Genomic DNA, 18,677 nt, shown 5'->3' on the forward strand with positions numbered 1-18,677 from the left:
TGGAGGATTATTTGACTGACATAATAAAATGATAGTGTTTGTCCCTACAGCAGTTTTTCTGTGGAAGTAGTTTCCTTTACAAACTGATCTCAGTAAATGATGCCACATGACTACGACTCAGACCCTCTAGATATGTGTAGATATATTTAGAAAAGTGACTGATTTATTTTAAAACACACAAAAAAATGAGATGGAAAAGCCTCTGATGGTTAGTGAATCAGTAGACAAGAAGAGGCTTATAATGGTCTGTTAGGTATAGTGATCATCCCACACTCATGTTCATTAACCCTAAGGCAGGAACAGGCGTTATGAAAAAATTGACACTGAGGTAATGTCCTGCAAAATGGTACTGAAACAGTAATGTTGGTTCACTTCAACCTACACTGTAAGCACATATGAAACATGACCAATCAAATGAGTTTGTAAATAATCTGCTGTAGCTGTTTTGGTTCTTTGTAGGACACAGACACAATCAGTGACTGAATGTGCTGGTTTCTTAATTTTATTTTTATAGCTGAAGATTGATTTAACAAATGTAACAAGAAAAGTACATGCATACCATCATTGTAAATAGTTCCTTCACTTCCTTTTTCATGAAGAACCCCATGAGGCTGGACGCTGTAGGGTCTGGATGCATTGTTGAAGAAAACTACTGTGATATTATCTCCCACCTCAGCTTTAATGACTGGACCTGAAAAGAGAAACCTTACATTAGATGACTGGCAAGAGATTCTAAAAGATGCTCTATGTGATCTGATGAGGGAACAGAGGATTACTTATGAGAACTAAGCCTTTGAGGTATTCTCGTCCCTGACAGTTGAACCAACACAGGTTATGCATTCTCCAGTCAGGCTCATTTATATAAACTTGCAGCTGTGTTTAAATGTGGAGGGAGTGGAGGCCCTAGTCATATGACATGTCCTTTCTAGTCATACCCAAATCAAATTATATTAACAATATTTAAAGTGCTTTTCTTTAAACCTTTTTAATTACAGAACACACTGGAAAGGAGGAATGGTGAATAGGAAAAGACAGGAACATGAGGTGGGGAGGCATAAAGACAGAATCCAAGGCAAGTTTGTAATCTTATACATTTTAAATATACATATTGGTGTGATACACAATTAATAACTAGATGCATATTCTCTTAATACTGTATTGTGTTGTCATTTCTCAGTAATCTCTGTCTCACAGTGCCAGAATTCACTCATGACTGATGATCATTGTCTTTGTGGAGCTGGTGTATTCTCCCCATGTCTAGGTGAGTTTTCTACAGGTACTCTAGATTCCTCCCAAAAACATGCAGGCAGACTAGCTTCTCTAAACTATCCATATAGATCTCATTTATCGTTCCATTGTAACCCTTCTCATGTAACTGAAATGGGTCCATGTTGGCAATGAATAAAGAGAAAGAAAAACTTGGTAAAGAAAACCATGAACTAATCATCATTACATAGTAATCTAGGATACTCAGTTTAAAGAAAAAGAAGAACATCTCTTTTAATCTGTCCACAAAGCTGTCTGTGAATAAATTATGTCCTTTAATCCCAGCATAATATGAAAGTCTAATATAAAAGATCAGTTTGTTTTCCACTTAAATGTTATTTCTAATCAGGAAAATGTCAGTGCCACTAACTAGCACTGTACTACACTGACAAAAGAAGTATTTTGAGTGGTAAAACAATTTTATCAGACTGCAGTTTTATAAACAACTTATGGTTGTAGGAAAGAGCATTCCCAGAATATATGTTCCTATCAGCCAAACTTTGTGAACCTTCAGTGGTTTTATAGGACTTCTAATTTCTTAATGGTATGCATATTCTAAATGCAAAATAACAACCAAAGTCTCTCCATATTAGTGAGATGTAAATTCAACAAAATCCAAAACATCTTTCCTTTCTTGAAACCATAAACCTCGAATGTGACTCAGACAAGTTCGTATCCACACTATTCCTAGATCTGTCAAAGGTCTTTGACACCATCTCACACACCCTACTTATATCCCAACTCTCCACACTACACCTCCCTCCCACCACCATTGCCTGGTTTTCCAGCTACTTGTCCAACTGCCAACAAGCTGTCCAATGGAAAACTTCAACCTCCCCCCCTTCCTTCCCACACCCACAGGTGTCCCACAAGGTTCTGTTCTTGGCCCTCTTCTCTTCAACCTATTCATTAAAAACTTTCACCAATCCATCCCAGACTCATCTATCATCCAATATGCAGATGACTCAACAGTCATCTGCTCAGCCTTCTCCCCATCCGAGCTCCTAGCAAAAACCCAGCTAGCCTTCTCCAAAACAGAAACCTGGATGCAATCTAACCGTCTGGCACTAAATGCAAATAAAACCAAACTAATGTTTTTTTCCCCTACCAAAAACTCCACTGACAAATCCACATTCACCATACAGAGCCAAAACAACACCCTCCTTGAAATTGTTCCCAACACCAAGCTTCTTGGCATCATTATTGATGAAGAACTAAAATATGACACCCACATCTGCTCAGCAATCAAGAAAACCCACCAAAAGTTAGGTCTCCTCTACAGTCACAACCGCTTTGTAAGCCCCTCTACCTGTCAGACTCTTTCATCAACCTTCCTACTCCCCTCCCTTATGTATGGTGCCCCTCTTTTCATCAGTCTCCATCTTGGCCTTCTGTCCAAACTTAAATCCTGCTACCACAAGATCTCCAAATTTGCAACCAATTCAAAAAACTCATCCCAACACTGCCACTCCCTCCTCACCCTCAACTGGCTTGAACTACCGAACTACCTCAGTTACCTACAACTCACCATTGCCCAAGTTAATCTTTAAATCTGCCAACTGCCCAGCTCTCGCTACTTCCTTAAAACCTTACATTCCCAATCACTCACTCAGATCCAAAAAACAAAATCTCCTTCAGGTCTGCAAACCTGCACAACCTCCTGGCCATCTACTGCTGTCCCACTCCTTAGCTAAACAGTGGAACTCTCTCCCCACACACCTATGCAACCTACCTAACCATACAAATTTCAAATCTCAGCTACACTCTCATCTTTATTCCAAATGGAAATGTCCTTGCCACGCTCCAACTTAACCCCCCCCCCCTTTATTCCACCTTGCACTGACTCATCCAACTACCTCTACTATTACTTCATCACACCCAAAACAATCCCTCCCCTACAAAAAAACTATTTTTTTCTCTAATATCTATTATACTATACTCTCCAACCTCAGTTATACTATTACCCTCTCCATGCACAATATTTTCCTAACCTACTAATGGCTAGTAGCTATATATTTTGAAATGTTAAACCTACAATTGAGTTTATAAAAAAATATTCACTTTATGTAAATGTTGAAATTTCTGTATTGAATTATGTCTTTTCATTTTTGTAACATTGTGACAAGCCAATTGCAAATATCATGGAGCTTATCTGTAAATGTTTAATTAGCTGTATGAACTATGTCCTTTTGTAACATGTGAAATGTAACTTGCAATTATTGGGGAGCTTTTCTCCCCAGGCCTCCACTGAAAATGGGCTCCATGGTGGACTTTCCTGGTCATCAAACTTAAATAAATAAATAAAAACTAAGACTCTGTGAGACTTTGCATTAAATCTATTAGGACTCTGACCAGACTTTGGTTACAACAACTCACCCATAAAGGTAGAACTGTGGGTGGTGTCCACTGGCTCATGCCTGACGATTAGGTCACCAAAGTAGCTTAGCTGGTCTCAACCTGAAATGCCTGTATGATGCCATCCTGAGAGCTTACTGCCTGTGTGGTTAAGGGTATGCATCACTGCAGTGGCAGCGCATGCACAGATACAAGCAATCTAGACCTTAGGAGTGGACAGTAGCTACAGGGACGTGCAGTAGAAGCCCCAGCTTGTGCAAAAGGTAGGAAAGTATAATTTTGATGTAGCTGGACTCACCTCTACATATAGACACTTTGTAGCTGTGGTGGTGCCTTTCCTACCACATAGCTCTCTCTTGTAAAGGTCTCGAGTGGGAATGTGAGTCTTCATGGGTCTCATTATGAGTGCTTTCCAGATGGAGTTTTTACCACCTCAGCACAAAATATAGTTAGCTCAGTGCAACTACAAGTCAACGAGAAGACAGGAATACTCCAACTTTTATATGGTTTATGCAGGAAACAGTCATTAAGAGTATTTGGCCCTTTTTAAAATACTTTAACAAGGTATAACAACTGTACACAAGCTACTTTTCAGTGATGACTCTGAAGCATTGCTTGATTAAGTGACTGTATCAAAGTCATACAATAGGCAAAAGTTCATAGCCTTAATCCTCTGCAGCACACTACCAGATGCCTTCTGGGAAACATTGGGAAAAGTATTCAGCAGTTACTTCCCATCAACTGCCTAGTCTTATCAGGATAATTAAACTGTTGTGTATAGAATGAAGGAAATAGCCGGTATGTATGATTTGGAAGAAAGTACAGTTGTGTACCTACCATAAATGTAGATGTTCAAGTGTATTCACTGTTGCAGTCATTACAATTGGGTTATCCTGCTGGCAGGCTACCCGCAGTCGGCTCGAGTTCCAAAGTCTGGGTCCGGCGTCTGTTGCTGTCACCTCCTCCCTGACGTCGGTGCACCAGGGGTATAAAAGATGCAGCCAACGCCATTTTCTTCAGTTTTTCTTGCCCCAGATGCCAGGTGTCCCTAAAATGGTAGGCTAAATTATGCCAATAAGCATGCATACACAAAAAACAACTTTTCCTTCATCTACAAGCAAATACACCACATAGGTTGTATAGAATAGAGAAGTACAGATAAGTCCCAGCAAGGAAAAGGGGGATGGTGGGTGGGTAAAGTACAGTTGGGTACCTACCATAAATGTAGATGTTCAAGTGTATTCACTGTTGCAGTCATTACACTTGGGTTATCCTGCTGGCAGGCAACCCGCAGTCAGCCTGAATTTCAAAGTCCTTGTCCGGCGTCGGTTGCTGTCACCTCTTCCCTGACGTCAGTGCGCCAAGGGTATAAAAGATGCAGCCGATGCCATTTTCTTCAGTTTTTCTTGCCCCAGATGTCAGGTGCCCCCAAAAGGGTATGATCATAAAAAAGCATGCACATAACCTTCATCTACTAGCAAATACACCACATAGGCTGTATAGAATAGAAAGGTACAGATAAGTCCCAGCAAAGAAAAAGGGGGTTGGTGGGAGGGTAACCTGGACTGCAGCAGTGAATACACTCGAACATCTACATTTATGGTAGGTACACAACTGTACTATGTTCATCGTGTTTCACTGTTGCAGTCATTACACTTGGGTTGAATCCCAAAGCTGAGGTTGGGCGGCTGGGCCTAAATAGAGTTTGGAGTGGCTATGAGGCCCTGCAGAACTGCAGTGGCAAAGCCTGCTCTGGATTTAGAGTAGAGAGGTAAATGGTAGTGCTTTGTGAAAGTGTGCACTGAAGTCCATGTTGCAGCCTCCAAAATATCCTTGGGTGGTACTCCTCTGAGGAAGGCTGCTGACGTGGCTGCTGCTCTGGTAGAATGTGGCCTAATGCCCTTGGGCACTGATTTGCTATGTTGTGAATAGCAGAAACGAATGCAGTGGCCTATCCATTTTGAAATAGTCTGCTTTGAAACGGCTTTTCCTTGGGAACCTGCAGCATATGCCACTAAGAGCTGTTCAGTCTTTCTGAAGGCTTTAGTCTTGTCCAAGTAAAAGCGTAGCTGTCTGTGTATGTCCAAAGTATGCAGAAGTCTCTCCCCCTTATTCTGTGGGTTTGGATAAAAGGTAGGCAAATGTATGGTTTGGTTAAGAGCCACGCTGGACACTACCTTAGGCATAAATGTGGGGTTTGTCCTTAGAGAAACCCTGTCCTGATGAAAAATAATAACAGGTTCCACAGCCATTAGTGCCTGTAACTCTGAGACTCTTCTTGCTGAAGTTATTGCTAGGAGAAGAGCGGTTTTCCTTGACAAGTATTTTATCTCTGTTGTATTGGCTGGCTCAAAAGGAGGCAGTGTGAGTTTTTCCAAGACAGAATTGAGGTCCCATGTAGGCATTGGAGCTCTCCTTGGAGGTCTTATGTTTTTGGCCCCTCTGAGAAACTGTCTTAGCAGTGGATGAGAAAAAATAGGTGGATCCGTATTGTAATGAGCTGAAATGGCAGAGGCATGGATCTTAATTGATGAGAAGGATAGGCCTTTGTCCAGCATCTCAGTTAGGTATTGCAAAATCTGAGGAATACTTGGTTCATGTGAGTCAATTTCCTGTGCTTGGTTCCAAGCACAAAATCTCTTCCATTTTTCTGCATAAGATTTTCTGGTGCTGGGCTTCCTGGCCTCCAAAATAACATCCATAACTGCTTTAGAGAGAGGTATGTTCTGAATGATCACATTATCTGCCATGCAGCCAGATTTAGGATTTGAGTTGGCTGTGCAGGATTTGATTGTTCTGTTGGGTCAGCAAATTAGGTATTAGAGGCAATGTCCAGGCTGGGCCTTGAGACAAGCTCTTTAGGATTGGGTACCAGTGCTGGCGTGGCCAGTCTGGGGCAATCAGTATCATTTTTGTCTTCTCTTGTCTGACCTTTAGGAGTACCTTGGAGAGGAGATGCAGACGAGGGAAGGCATATACTGTAAGAGCTTTCCAGCTGAATGTAAGGGCTTCCACTTTCCATGCTTGCTTGTGATACGTCTGAGTGCAGAATCTCTGTAGCTGGCAGTTGTGAGGGGAGGTGAATAGATCTATGTCTGTGCATCCCCATTTCCCTGTTATCATGTTGAAGATTTGTGGATCCAGTTTCCACTCATGAGTATCCATGAGGTTTCTGCTTAGTTCGTCTGCCAAATTATTTGTCTTTCTTGGCAGGAATTGTGCTTGCAGATGTACTTGATATGTCAATGCTGTGTTCCACAAAGTCATGGCTTGCCTGCAGAGGGGGTAGGAATGAGTGCCCCCTTGCTTGTTTATGTACCACATGACTGTAGTATTGTCTGTCTTTATCAGTAGTTGTCCTGGATGAAGTAGGTCCTTGAAGGCTGTCAGGGCATTTTGTACAGCTAGCATCTCTTTTTGATTGATATGAAGATGCATTTGGTTTGTGGGCCATGTGCCCTGAATACATTTTCCTGCCATGTGTGCCCCCCAGGCGTAATCTGATGCATCTGTTGTTAGTGTCTGGCTGGCAGTGGGTAAGGTGAATGGCTGTCCCTTGTTGTGGTGACAGGCCTGTGCCCACCATTGAAATTCCTGATGCAGGCAGGGAATGAGATTAATTACTGTTTCCAGGCTGTGGCAATGTTGAGTCCAAATACTTTTTAGATACCATTGTAGTTTCCTCATATGCAGTCTTGCATATGGAATTAGTAGAATGCAGGATGCCATGTAGCCCAGAGCCTGCAGAATTTTCCTTGCAGATAACTGGGTCTTTGTTGCCATGTGTTTGAAGTAAGACGTCAGATGCCTTTGCTTGTCTGGCATGAGATAAGCCATCTGGGAAGTTGTATTTAAGCTTGCACCCAGGAATATTTTCTCTTGAGAGGGCACTAGTTTTGATTTTGTTTCGTTTACTGTGTACCCTAGGCAAATTAGTAATCTTTTTACAAACGTCAGATGCTGTAGTAGAATATCTTTGTCCTTTGCTTGAATAAGGCAGTCGTCCATGTAGGGGTATATTTGAATTCCTCTTTGTCTGCAAAATGCAATCACTGGTGCCAGGCATTTTGTGAAGACCCTGGGCGCAGTAGATAAGCCAAAGGGCAGTGCAGAGAATTGGTAGTGCATTGAGCCAGCTATGAATCTGAGGTATCTTCTGCAAGTTTGTCTGATTGGGACATGCAGGTATGCCTCTTTGAGGTCCAAAGTTACAAGCCAAGCCTTCTTGTCCAGCATGGGCAGAAGCTGCTGTAGAGTCAACACTTTGAATTTTGGGATGTCCAGAAAAATATTTAGTATAGACAGGTCCAGAATTGGTCTCCAGGTTATGTCCTTTCTTGGTACTAAGAAAAGTCTTGACTAAAATCCTTGTCCCTGCTCTTGTTGTGGCACTGGCTGAATAGCCCCCATGTCCATGAGAGATGAAACTTGTTTTTGTGCCTCTTGCCATTGATTGCATGGCAGGTCTGGCATACCTTTTGCCTTTGGAAGGGTGTGAAAGTGGAGTCTGTAGCCCTGAGAGATTATATTTAAGACCCATTTGTCCTGGGTGATCTTGTGCCAGTTTTGTGAAAAAAGTTCTAGCTTTCCCCCTAAGGGTGCTGCCAAAAAATAAGTGCTTGGCATTGGCAGAGGGAAGTCATTGGGACTGTTTTCTATTTATTTATTTATTTATTTTACATTTGCTGACCGGGCTAGTCTAGCTGGATATATTTCCATTTTCAGTAGAGGCCCAGGGAGAAAAGCTCCACACAAAATACAACAAAATAACAGGATAGTCAAAAATTAATTAATTGATAAAATCAAAAGATAAACCAGAAAACAGAAAGCTGTACAATTGTATAATAACAAAATTACCAAGTAAATTTGAGAGGATATAGATTAGTAAGGAAAAAAAAAAGTGTATTAAAATAAAGAGAGAGAATAAGGGTAAAAGGTCCAAAGGAAGAGGGGTGTCACACAAGAAGGAAGAGAGGAAGAGGAGGTAAGGCAGTAGAATACGGGAAAGAAAAAGACAGAGAAAGCAAAGAGAAGAGGGGGAGGGGAAAGAAAGGAGAAGGTTAGTGAGAGGAAAGAAGAAAGTTCAAGGGTCAAGGGATAAAGGTATTTGCTAGTGTGACTACGATAAACATAGTGGTAGGTGAAAAGAGGGAGATAAGTAGAGGAGAAGTTAATCTGGTGTGCTACAAGAACAAAGCCAGTGGTTTTGGAAGTGTAGTTTAAGTTTTTGTTTGAAGAGGGGTAAGGAGGTAATCTGAGTAATTTCCCTGGGTAAGAGATTCCAAATTCTACCTACAGAATTAGTGAATAAGGAGTCACCAGCTGAGTTGTTAGTCTTAATAGAGCTGGCTAAGAGTTTACAGGAGGATCGAATGGAGGTAAGATTGCTGTAGGGGACTAAGAGTTGTGAGAGTATAGGGGTGTTATCGGGTTTTTGTAGTATTTTGTGGGCAATAGTGAGTTGTGAGGTTGCAAGGCAGTTTTGTAGTTCAAGCCAGCCTAGAAATTTCAGGTTATGGCAGTGATGGGTTCTGAAAGGGTTATTAGTGGCAAAGCGGGCGATGTTATTATAGCAGGTAGCTAGTTTGTTTAGGTTGGTTTTCTTAAGGTTGGTTAAGATTGGTGAGGCATAGAAGAAAGTGGATAACAGATGAGCGTGTGCAATAGTAGCTCTGGTATTTGGGGTTAAAAAAGGTTTGATTTGGTATAGGGCTCCTATTTTTCTGTTAACTGATTTGATGGTGTTGTTGATGTGTTGATCAAAAGTGAGATTATTATTGATGGTTATTCCTAACAGTTTAGTTGTAGAGTCAGGAGAGATGACAGTGGCGTTGTTAGACAAAATGGTAAAGTTAGGTGGAGATGTGCGAGTGGTAGGGGAGAAGAGGAGAAGTTTGGTTTTCTTAGCATTCAGAAGGAGGTACCGTCTAGTAAACCATGTTTCTACTGTATTAAAAATATTTTGGGTTAGTGAGATTAAATCTGAGGAGGAAGAAGCTGAACAAATAATGGTAGAGTCGTCAGCATATTGAATACATGTAGCTTGAGGGATTACAGTGTGAAGATCATTAATATAGAGGGAGAAAAGAAGTGGGCCAAGAATGGAGCCTTGAGGGACTCTGATGGAGATGGGTAGTAATGAAGAGGTATGGTTATCCCAAAGAACAGCTTGCTGTCTGTTACTCAGATAAGAAGTAAACCATTTAATGGCAAGGTTATCAAATGAGAGGGATTCAAGGATGTGAATTAAGGATGAGTGGTTGACCATGAGAAGGCTTTGGAGAGGTCAATGAATAGAGCAGAGGAAAGAAGGTTATTGTTGTGATTCTTATTGATGGTGTCTACAAAGGAAAGAAGGGCAGTGGTGGTGCTGTGATGAGGTCTAAAGCCGTGTTGACAATTAGCTACTATGTTGTGTTGAGAGAGATACTGTACAAGTTGCTGATGAATGCATTTCTCCATGATTTTTCCTAGGGGTGACAGAAGAGCAATTGGTCTAAAGTTAGAGTAGTCAATAGAGTTACCACCTTTGTGGAGTGGGATAATATAAGTGACTTTCCAGATATCAGGGATGGTACCCTCTTGGATTGTCCTATTAATGAGGATAGATATGGGGTAAGCAATTTCTTTGGCAGCCTTGAGTTTGTCAGCAGAGGGGGTACAAGGTTTCAGTTTGTGAATTAGTTTGTAGATGAAGGAGGTAGGGATAGGTTGTAGAGAAAAGTTGTAGGAAGAATCTACTAGATTATTTGGGGGATAGAAGTTGTTAGTATTCAGTTGTCTTGCAAGAGCTTGAATAGTTTCGGAGAAGAAAGAGTTAAAAGCATTTGCAGTTTTGAGAGGGGTGTCAGGGTCAGCATCAAGGGGGGAGGGAGTTTTGGTTGTTCCTGGTGAGAGGACTCTATTGACTGATGACCAAAATTGTTTAGGCTTGTTGATATTAGTTTCTTGAAGTTCGCAGTAGTATTTTCTTTTATCAGAGATTATAGCTTTTTTGGTGAGATTCCTAAGCTGGCTGAAGTGGAGAAAATCAGAGCTGTTTCTATGGCTTCTCCATTTGGCCCATACCTTATTTCTAGAGAGCATTAGTTGTTTAGTTTCAAGAGAGAGCCAAGGGGCTGAATTAGCTTTCATTCTAATGCTATGCTCTGGAGCATGTTTGTCAAGAATGGCCAGGAAGGTAGAGTTAAAGAATGATACTGCATCTTTAAGTGGAAGTGATTTTAAGGGGTTCCAATTACAAGATTTGAGTTCATTTTGAAAATGGTCTATATGGAAGTGCTTGGTAGAGCATATTTTTCTTATGTTAGGGGGGGTTTAGGCACTCAGTCTTTTCTCTTGTAATATAAGATAAGCAGTGGTCACTGAGGTCGTCTGGCAGAATTCTTACTTTATAAGTAATGTTGGATTTATTTGTGAGTATCCAGTCTAGGATACTCTCTTTCTTGCTGGGCTTATTAAGCCTTGTGGGAGAAGTGATGGATTGGGTAAAGCCATTTAGGTTTATGTGAGAGGATGGGTTTTCAGTGTTAATAGTATTCCAATCAATATTGAAGTCACTGAGAATTATGGTTTCTTGAGGGTAGTTGATAGAAACACAACTAAGAAAGTCTTCTAAGATGGGTATGTTGTCACTTGGAGGTATATACAGGCAGATGATGTAGAGGGATTTTTTAGGGTTTAATAGGAGTTTAGAGATTACGCCTTCTACTTTACTATTATGGGTTGGATAGGCTGGAAGGGTAGAGATATTGAGGTGATCTTTAAAAAGGATTGATACACCGCCACCTTTTCGTTTAGAACGGTCAAGTCTAAGTATATTGTAGCCCTGTGGTATAATTTCAGTGTCTTTAGTGGCTGGTTTAAGCCAAGTCTCTGTTAGGCAGAGAATGTCAAAACCCTGTGTGTGAAGGAGGGCATGCAGGTAGGGTACTTTGTTGTTTACACTTCGTATGTTAAGATGCCCTATAAGGAGGGTATTTTTGGAGCCTGGTCTAGATACTTGAGAGGAGGGATGTACGGGGCCAGGGTTGGGGTGAATGTCTCCATCTTGTAAGGTGGGATTGTCTGGTTTATATATGAATTTACTTCTAAGAAGGGAAGGCAGCTTTATTTTTTTGTCTGAGAGAGTAGTATAGTTTAGGTGAGAGTGCCTATGAAACTTAGGTGGAAGATAGCTGGGGGTGGAATTAGTATTTGAGAATGATGTGAGAGAAGTAAAGAGTGAAGATGTATGTTTCTTTGGGATGTGAGGACGGGTATTAAGTGAGATTTCAAAGAAAGTAATGAGGTAAGCTGAAAATAAGGTAGTTAGGAGTAGTACTGAGAGTAGAGGGAATGTAGGTGAAAGGGGAGCCATTTTAGAAGTTAAACCAGAATAAAGGTAACCTAGAGTAAGGGTACAAGATGAGGGTAAATAGAGGTAATAAGGTAAATAATATAATACAAAATAAGAGGTGAGCTAGGGGTGTTAAAGGGTATGGAAAGATAAGAGCTATGAATATTAAAGGTTAGGAAAGGGGAGAGGGATGTAAAGGATTTGAGGGAAGTAGGAGGAAAGATAACAGAGTAAGAAGGAGGGATACAAGTTCATAAGGCTGTGATTTGTCTTCTCCGCTTTTGGAGGTAGAAGCACCCCATTGTTTGGGCCTGTATGAGCCCTGGGGCTTTTGCCTGCCTCTAGGGCATCTGAATCTACCTCTTTGTGGTCTATCTGACACTGGAAAGGACCAATTCTTAGAGGGCCAGTTCCTGCTACATCTGGGTGGCTGTACCTGTAAGAAATCCTTTAGTGTCTGCATAGATTTTGCCTTATCCTCCATTTTCTTTAACACCTCCTTTGCCTTTACACCAAACAAAGTATCATGCTGCAATGGAGCATCCAATAATTTTGCTTTAACATGATCAGGTAGATTTGGTTCCTTTAACCAAGCATGCCTTCTAATAACAGAACCTGTAACAGCGGACCTGCACACGGCCTCCAGTGAATCATAGGCACATTGCAAAGTATGTTTTCCCACTTGTTCAGCTGCATGCAATAAATCCTGCAAATCTTTGTTCTCAGTACATTCAGAATTTGTCAACATTTTTTGTTTTAACAAAGACATTAAATAGTGCTGTTATTTGAGCATATGAAACTGACAATTTAAAGCCCTTAAAGCCAAGGTAGCAGAAGTGTAAACTTTTTCCCCCCATCTATCCAAAGCCCTAGAATCTCTGTCTGAGGGAACAGGGTTTTTGGCAGAAGCAGCCTTGACCCCTTTGGGACCCTGTGAGATAGTTTCTGGGTTAGCAGCAGGGTTTTTGTAAAGAAATTTATGGGTGTCTGGGACCCTGTAGTATTTGTCTAGCTTGACAGGGGCAGGAGGTAAAGAGTCTGGAGACAGGCCGGACTCGGAGAAAACATCATCTACTATGTCTAGAATGGGGAATTGCAAGAGGTCTGTGCTGAGGAAGTAAAAGAAAGTCTCTAAGTCTTTTCTTAGAATCGGAATAATCTTGGCTCTCCCAATGGAAATTCTCCCTCATGGTATGCATGGTTTCCCCAAAAGAATAGCCCTCCAGAGGAGAAGCTGAAGGAATAGAATCTTCAGCATCAGAATCCTCATAGGGAGGAACAGAATATCCCTGATCAGAAGAGGAGTCAGAGGAAATGGAAACCTGATCAGAGGAATCATATTCAGTGTCTTGCCTAGGCCTCTTATCAGGAGGGGGATGGGAACCCCTGATCAAAATAATTAGGGCTTCAGCCATTTTGAGCATCTGTTTCTTAGGCATACAAGCCTGTCCTGGAGAATGCTGTACTGATTTCCTTGTCTTTAAAACTGTTTTAGACTTTGTCTTGGATGCTGAAGTAGGCTTTATATAAAGTTGTGTAGGTCTGAAGACACTCTCAGAAGCCGATGCCTGCTCAGCGACTCCGGATCCATCTGAGGAATTAATTTCCGAAGGACCAATACCTTGAGTATCCAGAGGCCTAGCTGTCTCCACATGGGAGTCGAAAGCGGCCTGTGGCTCTGTGGTAGCAGGAGTCAGGGGCTGCAAAAGCGCCTCACTGAGCACCGGCGAACTGGCGACTGGCCTAGAAGAGGATTAGTCGTCGGTTTTGGACCTCGGATGCTTGTCCTTGTCTTTATCCTTGCGGTTTTTTATGAATTCCGGTCATCGGTTGTTCCAATGGCATTATGTAGTTAAACCTTCTGCCAAAATAATGAAAAGCAAACTCATACCGATGCTTAATAGTGCGTTGGTTAAATCTAGCACAAAACCGACAACTAGCAACGTCGTGGTCAGAGCCTAGGCAAGGAATACAGTAAGAGTGGAAATCCTTATGAGATATTTGCTTCCCACAAGAAATACAACTGTTAACGTTTTCTGACATTGATCTGGAGCAAGAAAAAAGTTTCCCCAGTGGGGTACTTAGCTTTACTGAAGACTTCAGATCTGAAATTCGATTTCGCAAATCTCAGGAGTCGGCCGACCGGCACTTGCGAACTGCTTTTGCTTCGGGCATCACGCGGCAAGAAAGACTGAAGAAAATGGCGTCGGCTGCATCTTTTATACCCCTGGCGCACTGATGTCAGGGAAGAGGCGACAGCAACCGATGCCGGACCAGGACTTTGGAATTCAGGCTGACTGCGGGTTGCCTGCCAGCAGGATAACCCAAGTGTAATGACTGCAACAGTGAAACACGATGAACATCCTGGACTGCAACAGTGAATACACTCGAACATCTACATTTATGGTAGGTACACAGCTGTACTATATTCATCGTGTTTCACTGTTGCAGTCATTACAATTGGGTTGAATCCCAAAGCTAAGGTTGGGAGGCTGGCTAAATAGGATTAGTAGAGGCTATCAGGCCCTGCAGAACTGCAATGGCCAAGCCTGCCCTGGATTTAGAGTAGTGAGGTAAGTGATAGTGCTTTGTAAAAGTATGCACTGAACTCCAAGTTGCAGCCTCTAAGATGTCTTTGGTTGGTACTCCTCTGAGGAAGGCTGCTGAAGTGGCTGCTGCTCTGGTTGAATGTGGCCTAATGCCCTTAGGCACTGATTTGCCATGCTGTGAATAGCAGAAACGAATGCAGTGGCCTATCTACTTTGAAATAGTCTGTTTTGAGATAGGCTTTCCTTGTGATCCTGCAGCATATGCCACTAGAAGTTGTTCAGTCTTTCTGAAAGCTTTGGTTCTATCCAAGTAGAAGCGAAGCTGCCTGTGAATGTCCAAAGAATGCAGAAGTCTCTCACCCTTATTCTGTGGGTTTGGGTAAAAGGTAGGCAAATGAATTGTTTGGTTAAGGGCCATACTGGACACTACCTTAGGCATAAATGTAGGGTTTGTCCTTAAAGAAACCCTGTCAGGATGGAAAATGATAAAAGGTTCCACAGCCATGAGTGCCTGTAACTCTGAGACTCATCTAGCAGAGGTTATTGCTAGGAGTAGAGCTGTTTTCCAGGATAAGAATTTTATATCAGTTGCAGAGGCTGGCTCAAACGGAGGCAGTGTGAGTTTTTCCAAGACATAGTTGAGGTCCCAAGCAGGTATTGGTGCTCTCCTTGGAGGTCTTATGTTTTTGGCTCTTCTGAGGTACTGTCTTAGCAATGGATGAGAAAAAAATAGGTGGTTCGGTATTGTAATGAGCTGAAATGTCAGAGGCATGAATTTTAATTGATGAAAAGGAAAGGCTTTTATCCAGCATCTCAGTTAAGTATTGCAAAATCTGAGTAATATTTGAAACAGTCATGTCAATACCTAGTGCCTGGTTCCAAGCACAGAATCTCTTCCATTTTTCTGCATAAGATTTTCTGGTGTTAGGCCTCCTGGCCTCCAAAATAACATCCATCACTGCTATAGAGAGAGGTGTGTCTTGAATGGCTACATTATCTGCCATGCTGCCAGGTTTAAGATCCTGAGTTGGTTGTGCAGTATCTGACTGTCTTGTTGGATCAATAAGTGAGAAATTTGAGGTCCAAGCTGGGCACTGAGACAAGCTCTTTAGGATTGGGTACCAGTGCTGGCGGGGCCAGTCTGGGGCAATCAGTATCATTTTTGGCTTCTCTTGTCTGACCTTGAGGAGTACCTTGGGGAGGAGAGGCAGAGGAGGCAGAGGGGGAAAGGCATATACTGTTAGGTTTTTCCAGCTGAATGATAGGGCGTCCACTTTCCATGCTTGCTTGTGATAAGACCTTGTGCAGAATCTCTGTAATTGGCAGTTGTGAGGGGAGGCAAATAGGTCTATGTCTGGGCATCCCCAGTTCCTTGTTATCATGCTGAAGACTTGTGGATCCAATTTCCACTTGTGGGGATCCATTAGGTTTCTGCTTAGTTTGTCTGCCAGAGTATTTATCCTTCCTAAGAAAATGAACAAAAAAAACTTCACACACACAAAAATCCAAAAAGATAGCCAAGCTAATCCTGTTTAATTAAATAAGGCTCAATGGTTAAAGCAGTATTGGTAGAAAAATACATATTAGAAATATATGTTAAAAAATGTGTATGTATGTAAAAGAAAGAACTCTAATATTCAGACACATGTCCAATATTCAAAAAACAGTATACAAATATTTTATCAACATCAACAACGGTGATCCCAAAATAGTTACTGTAACTAATAATAAATAAAAAAGGCAATACTTACAGACAAAAAGAACTACTACTGTAAGTTACAGCAAAATCACCAAAACAATCCCCAAAAGTTCTGGTCTAGTATAAATAAACTCCTAAACCCAGGCCACTCATGTACACCTACCCCATCCCAGGCCGAACAAAACGCTCCCCACCAAACTGCCAATGCCTTCAATACCTTCTTCAGAGAGACCATACAATCACTAGCCAGTCAACTAGTCCCTGACAGCTCAAGCTTCCCCTCCACCATACCTGGCACTCTTCCAACATTCCATCTGAAACCCATCTCAACCACTCTCATCTATAAATACATCCAAAAACTTAAACCTTGTACTCCTTCTGCTGGCCAGCTACCATTTCAATATCTGCAAAAAACAGCCAAAGTAATTTCTTATCCCATATCCATCCTCATAAATAGAACCATTAAAGAAGGAATAGTTCCAGACATCTGGAAAATCTCCCATATTATCCCCCTACACAAAGGGGGTACCTCTAATGATTATTCCAACTACCGGCCAATAGCTCTATTATCACCCCTAGCAAAGATTATGGAAAATGCATTCACCAACAACTTTTAAACCATTTATCTCAACATAACATCATAGCAAACTGTCAGCATGGCTTTAGGCAATCCCATAGCACCATAACTGCCCTATTATCCTTTACAGAAGCCATCAATAGAAATCGTAATAACAATAACCTCTCTTCTGCACTCTTTATTGACCTGTCAAAAGCATTTGACATGGTAAACCATACCCTTCTTATCAACATTCTTGAATCCCTTTCCCTTGACTGCCTGGCAGTTAAATGGTTCAAGTCCTACCTTAACAATAGGCAACAGGCAGTTCTTTGGGAAAATAATTTATCATCCCTTCTGCCTGTCACACTCGGAGTCCCTCAGGGCTCTATTCTAGGTCCACTTCTTGTCTCACTGTTTATCAACGACCTCCATGTACTGCATTCAGTATGCAGATGATTCTACACTAATATGCTCAGCAAACTCCCCAATTGATCTACATTCTCTTACTCAGAATGATTTCAATATAGTTGAAACATGGTTCACTAAACGTTGCCTCCTGCTCAATGCCAAAAAAACTAAACTCCTTCTCTTCACACCCACCAGCAAATCCTCCCCCATAGAATTCTCTGTCATCTCCAATAATGGCACAAGTATATTCCCCGATTCTACCACTAAATTGCTAGGAATTACTATTGACAATAACCTTACATTTGACAGCCACATAAATAACACCATCAAAACTGTCAACAGAAAAATAGGCTCCTTATATAGAATTAAACCTTTCCTAACACCAATAGCCAGAACTAAGATTGCACACTCCCATTTAATTTCAACTCTTCTGTATGCCTCACCAATATATACTAATCTAAAGAAAAATAATCTCATCAAACTAGCTAATTCCTATAATAACATTGCCCGATTTGCCACCGGAAATCCTTTTAAAACTCACCATTGTCTGAATCTAACGCAGCTAGGCTGGCTTGAATTTCAAAACCAACTGAAAGTCTCCCAACTCACCATTGCCCACAAGATATTTTATAAACCTGACAGCACCCCTATACTTTCCGATCTCATAATCCCCTACAAAAATCTAAATTCTCTTCGCTCTTCCAGCAAACTTCTTGCTAGCATAAGCAAGTCTTACAACATGTCTGGAGTTTCTCTGTTTTCCAACTCTGTGGGAAAAAACTGGAACTTACTACGTAATGACCTAACTTTACTTTCTTCACTGCCTCTCTCTAAACAAAACATCAAAAGACATCTCAAAACAAACTGGCTATGCCCCTGTAGCAACCCTGATTAATCTTCTCCTTCACTACAAATATTTCTCATCTTTGAACCTCTACTTATTTCACATTCTTTGCAGTAGGACTGTAACTGCTTTACAGAATTCAACATACTGATGTAATCTATCCTGCTTAATGCTCTGAAAATCTCTATCCTGTTTAATATACTGATCGTCTACATGTATCTCACTGCATATTGAATTATCCTATACATATTGTCACCTCTGCTATTGTAAATACCTACATTACTCTAGTAATACTGCTGTAATTTTTTGTATTCTAATTACTTCCTGCTTTCTGAATAATCTTCTATTGAAATCCATTCATTTATTATGTATTAATATTGATTTTTAATTTTTAACTGTTTTTTTAATTTTTTTTAATTTTTAAATGTTTAATTTCAATTTTTATTTGTTGCCACTGGAGCTTTTCTCCCCGGGCCTCTACTGAAAATGGAAATATATCCAGTTAGACTAGCCCAGTTAACAAATGTAAAATAAATAAAAATAAAATAAAAATAAAATAATAGAAATTGGTTTATGACAATGTTTCTACGTTAACTTGAAATGAATGAGAAAACAGACAGTTGGCTGCTTGGTGTTATAACATAGTAAACTAGACTGAA

At 41.1% G+C, this 18,677-nt stretch overlaps 1 protein-coding gene across 2 annotated transcripts in view; it reads right to left on the reverse strand.

Moving 5' to 3' along the window:
- The window catches only part of HEPH (hephaestin), a 995,050-nt gene that overhangs the window by 603,399 nt on the left and 372,974 nt on the right, over nucleotides 1–18,677 (reverse strand). For both annotated transcript variants that reach the window (XM_044057195.1, XM_044057196.1), the window contains exon 9: nucleotides 560–691. In XM_044057195.1, coding sequence (XP_043913130.1) covers nucleotides 560–691 — 132 coding nt within the window. The remainder of the gene's footprint in view (nucleotides 1–559; nucleotides 692–18,677) is intronic.

This window comes from Protopterus annectens, chromosome 15.part0 (genome assembly GCF_019279795.1).
Source record: "Protopterus annectens isolate FY-2018-M chromosome 15.part0, PAN1.0, whole genome shotgun sequence".
Taxonomy (NCBI): Eukaryota; Metazoa; Chordata; order Ceratodontiformes; family Protopteridae; genus Protopterus; species Protopterus annectens.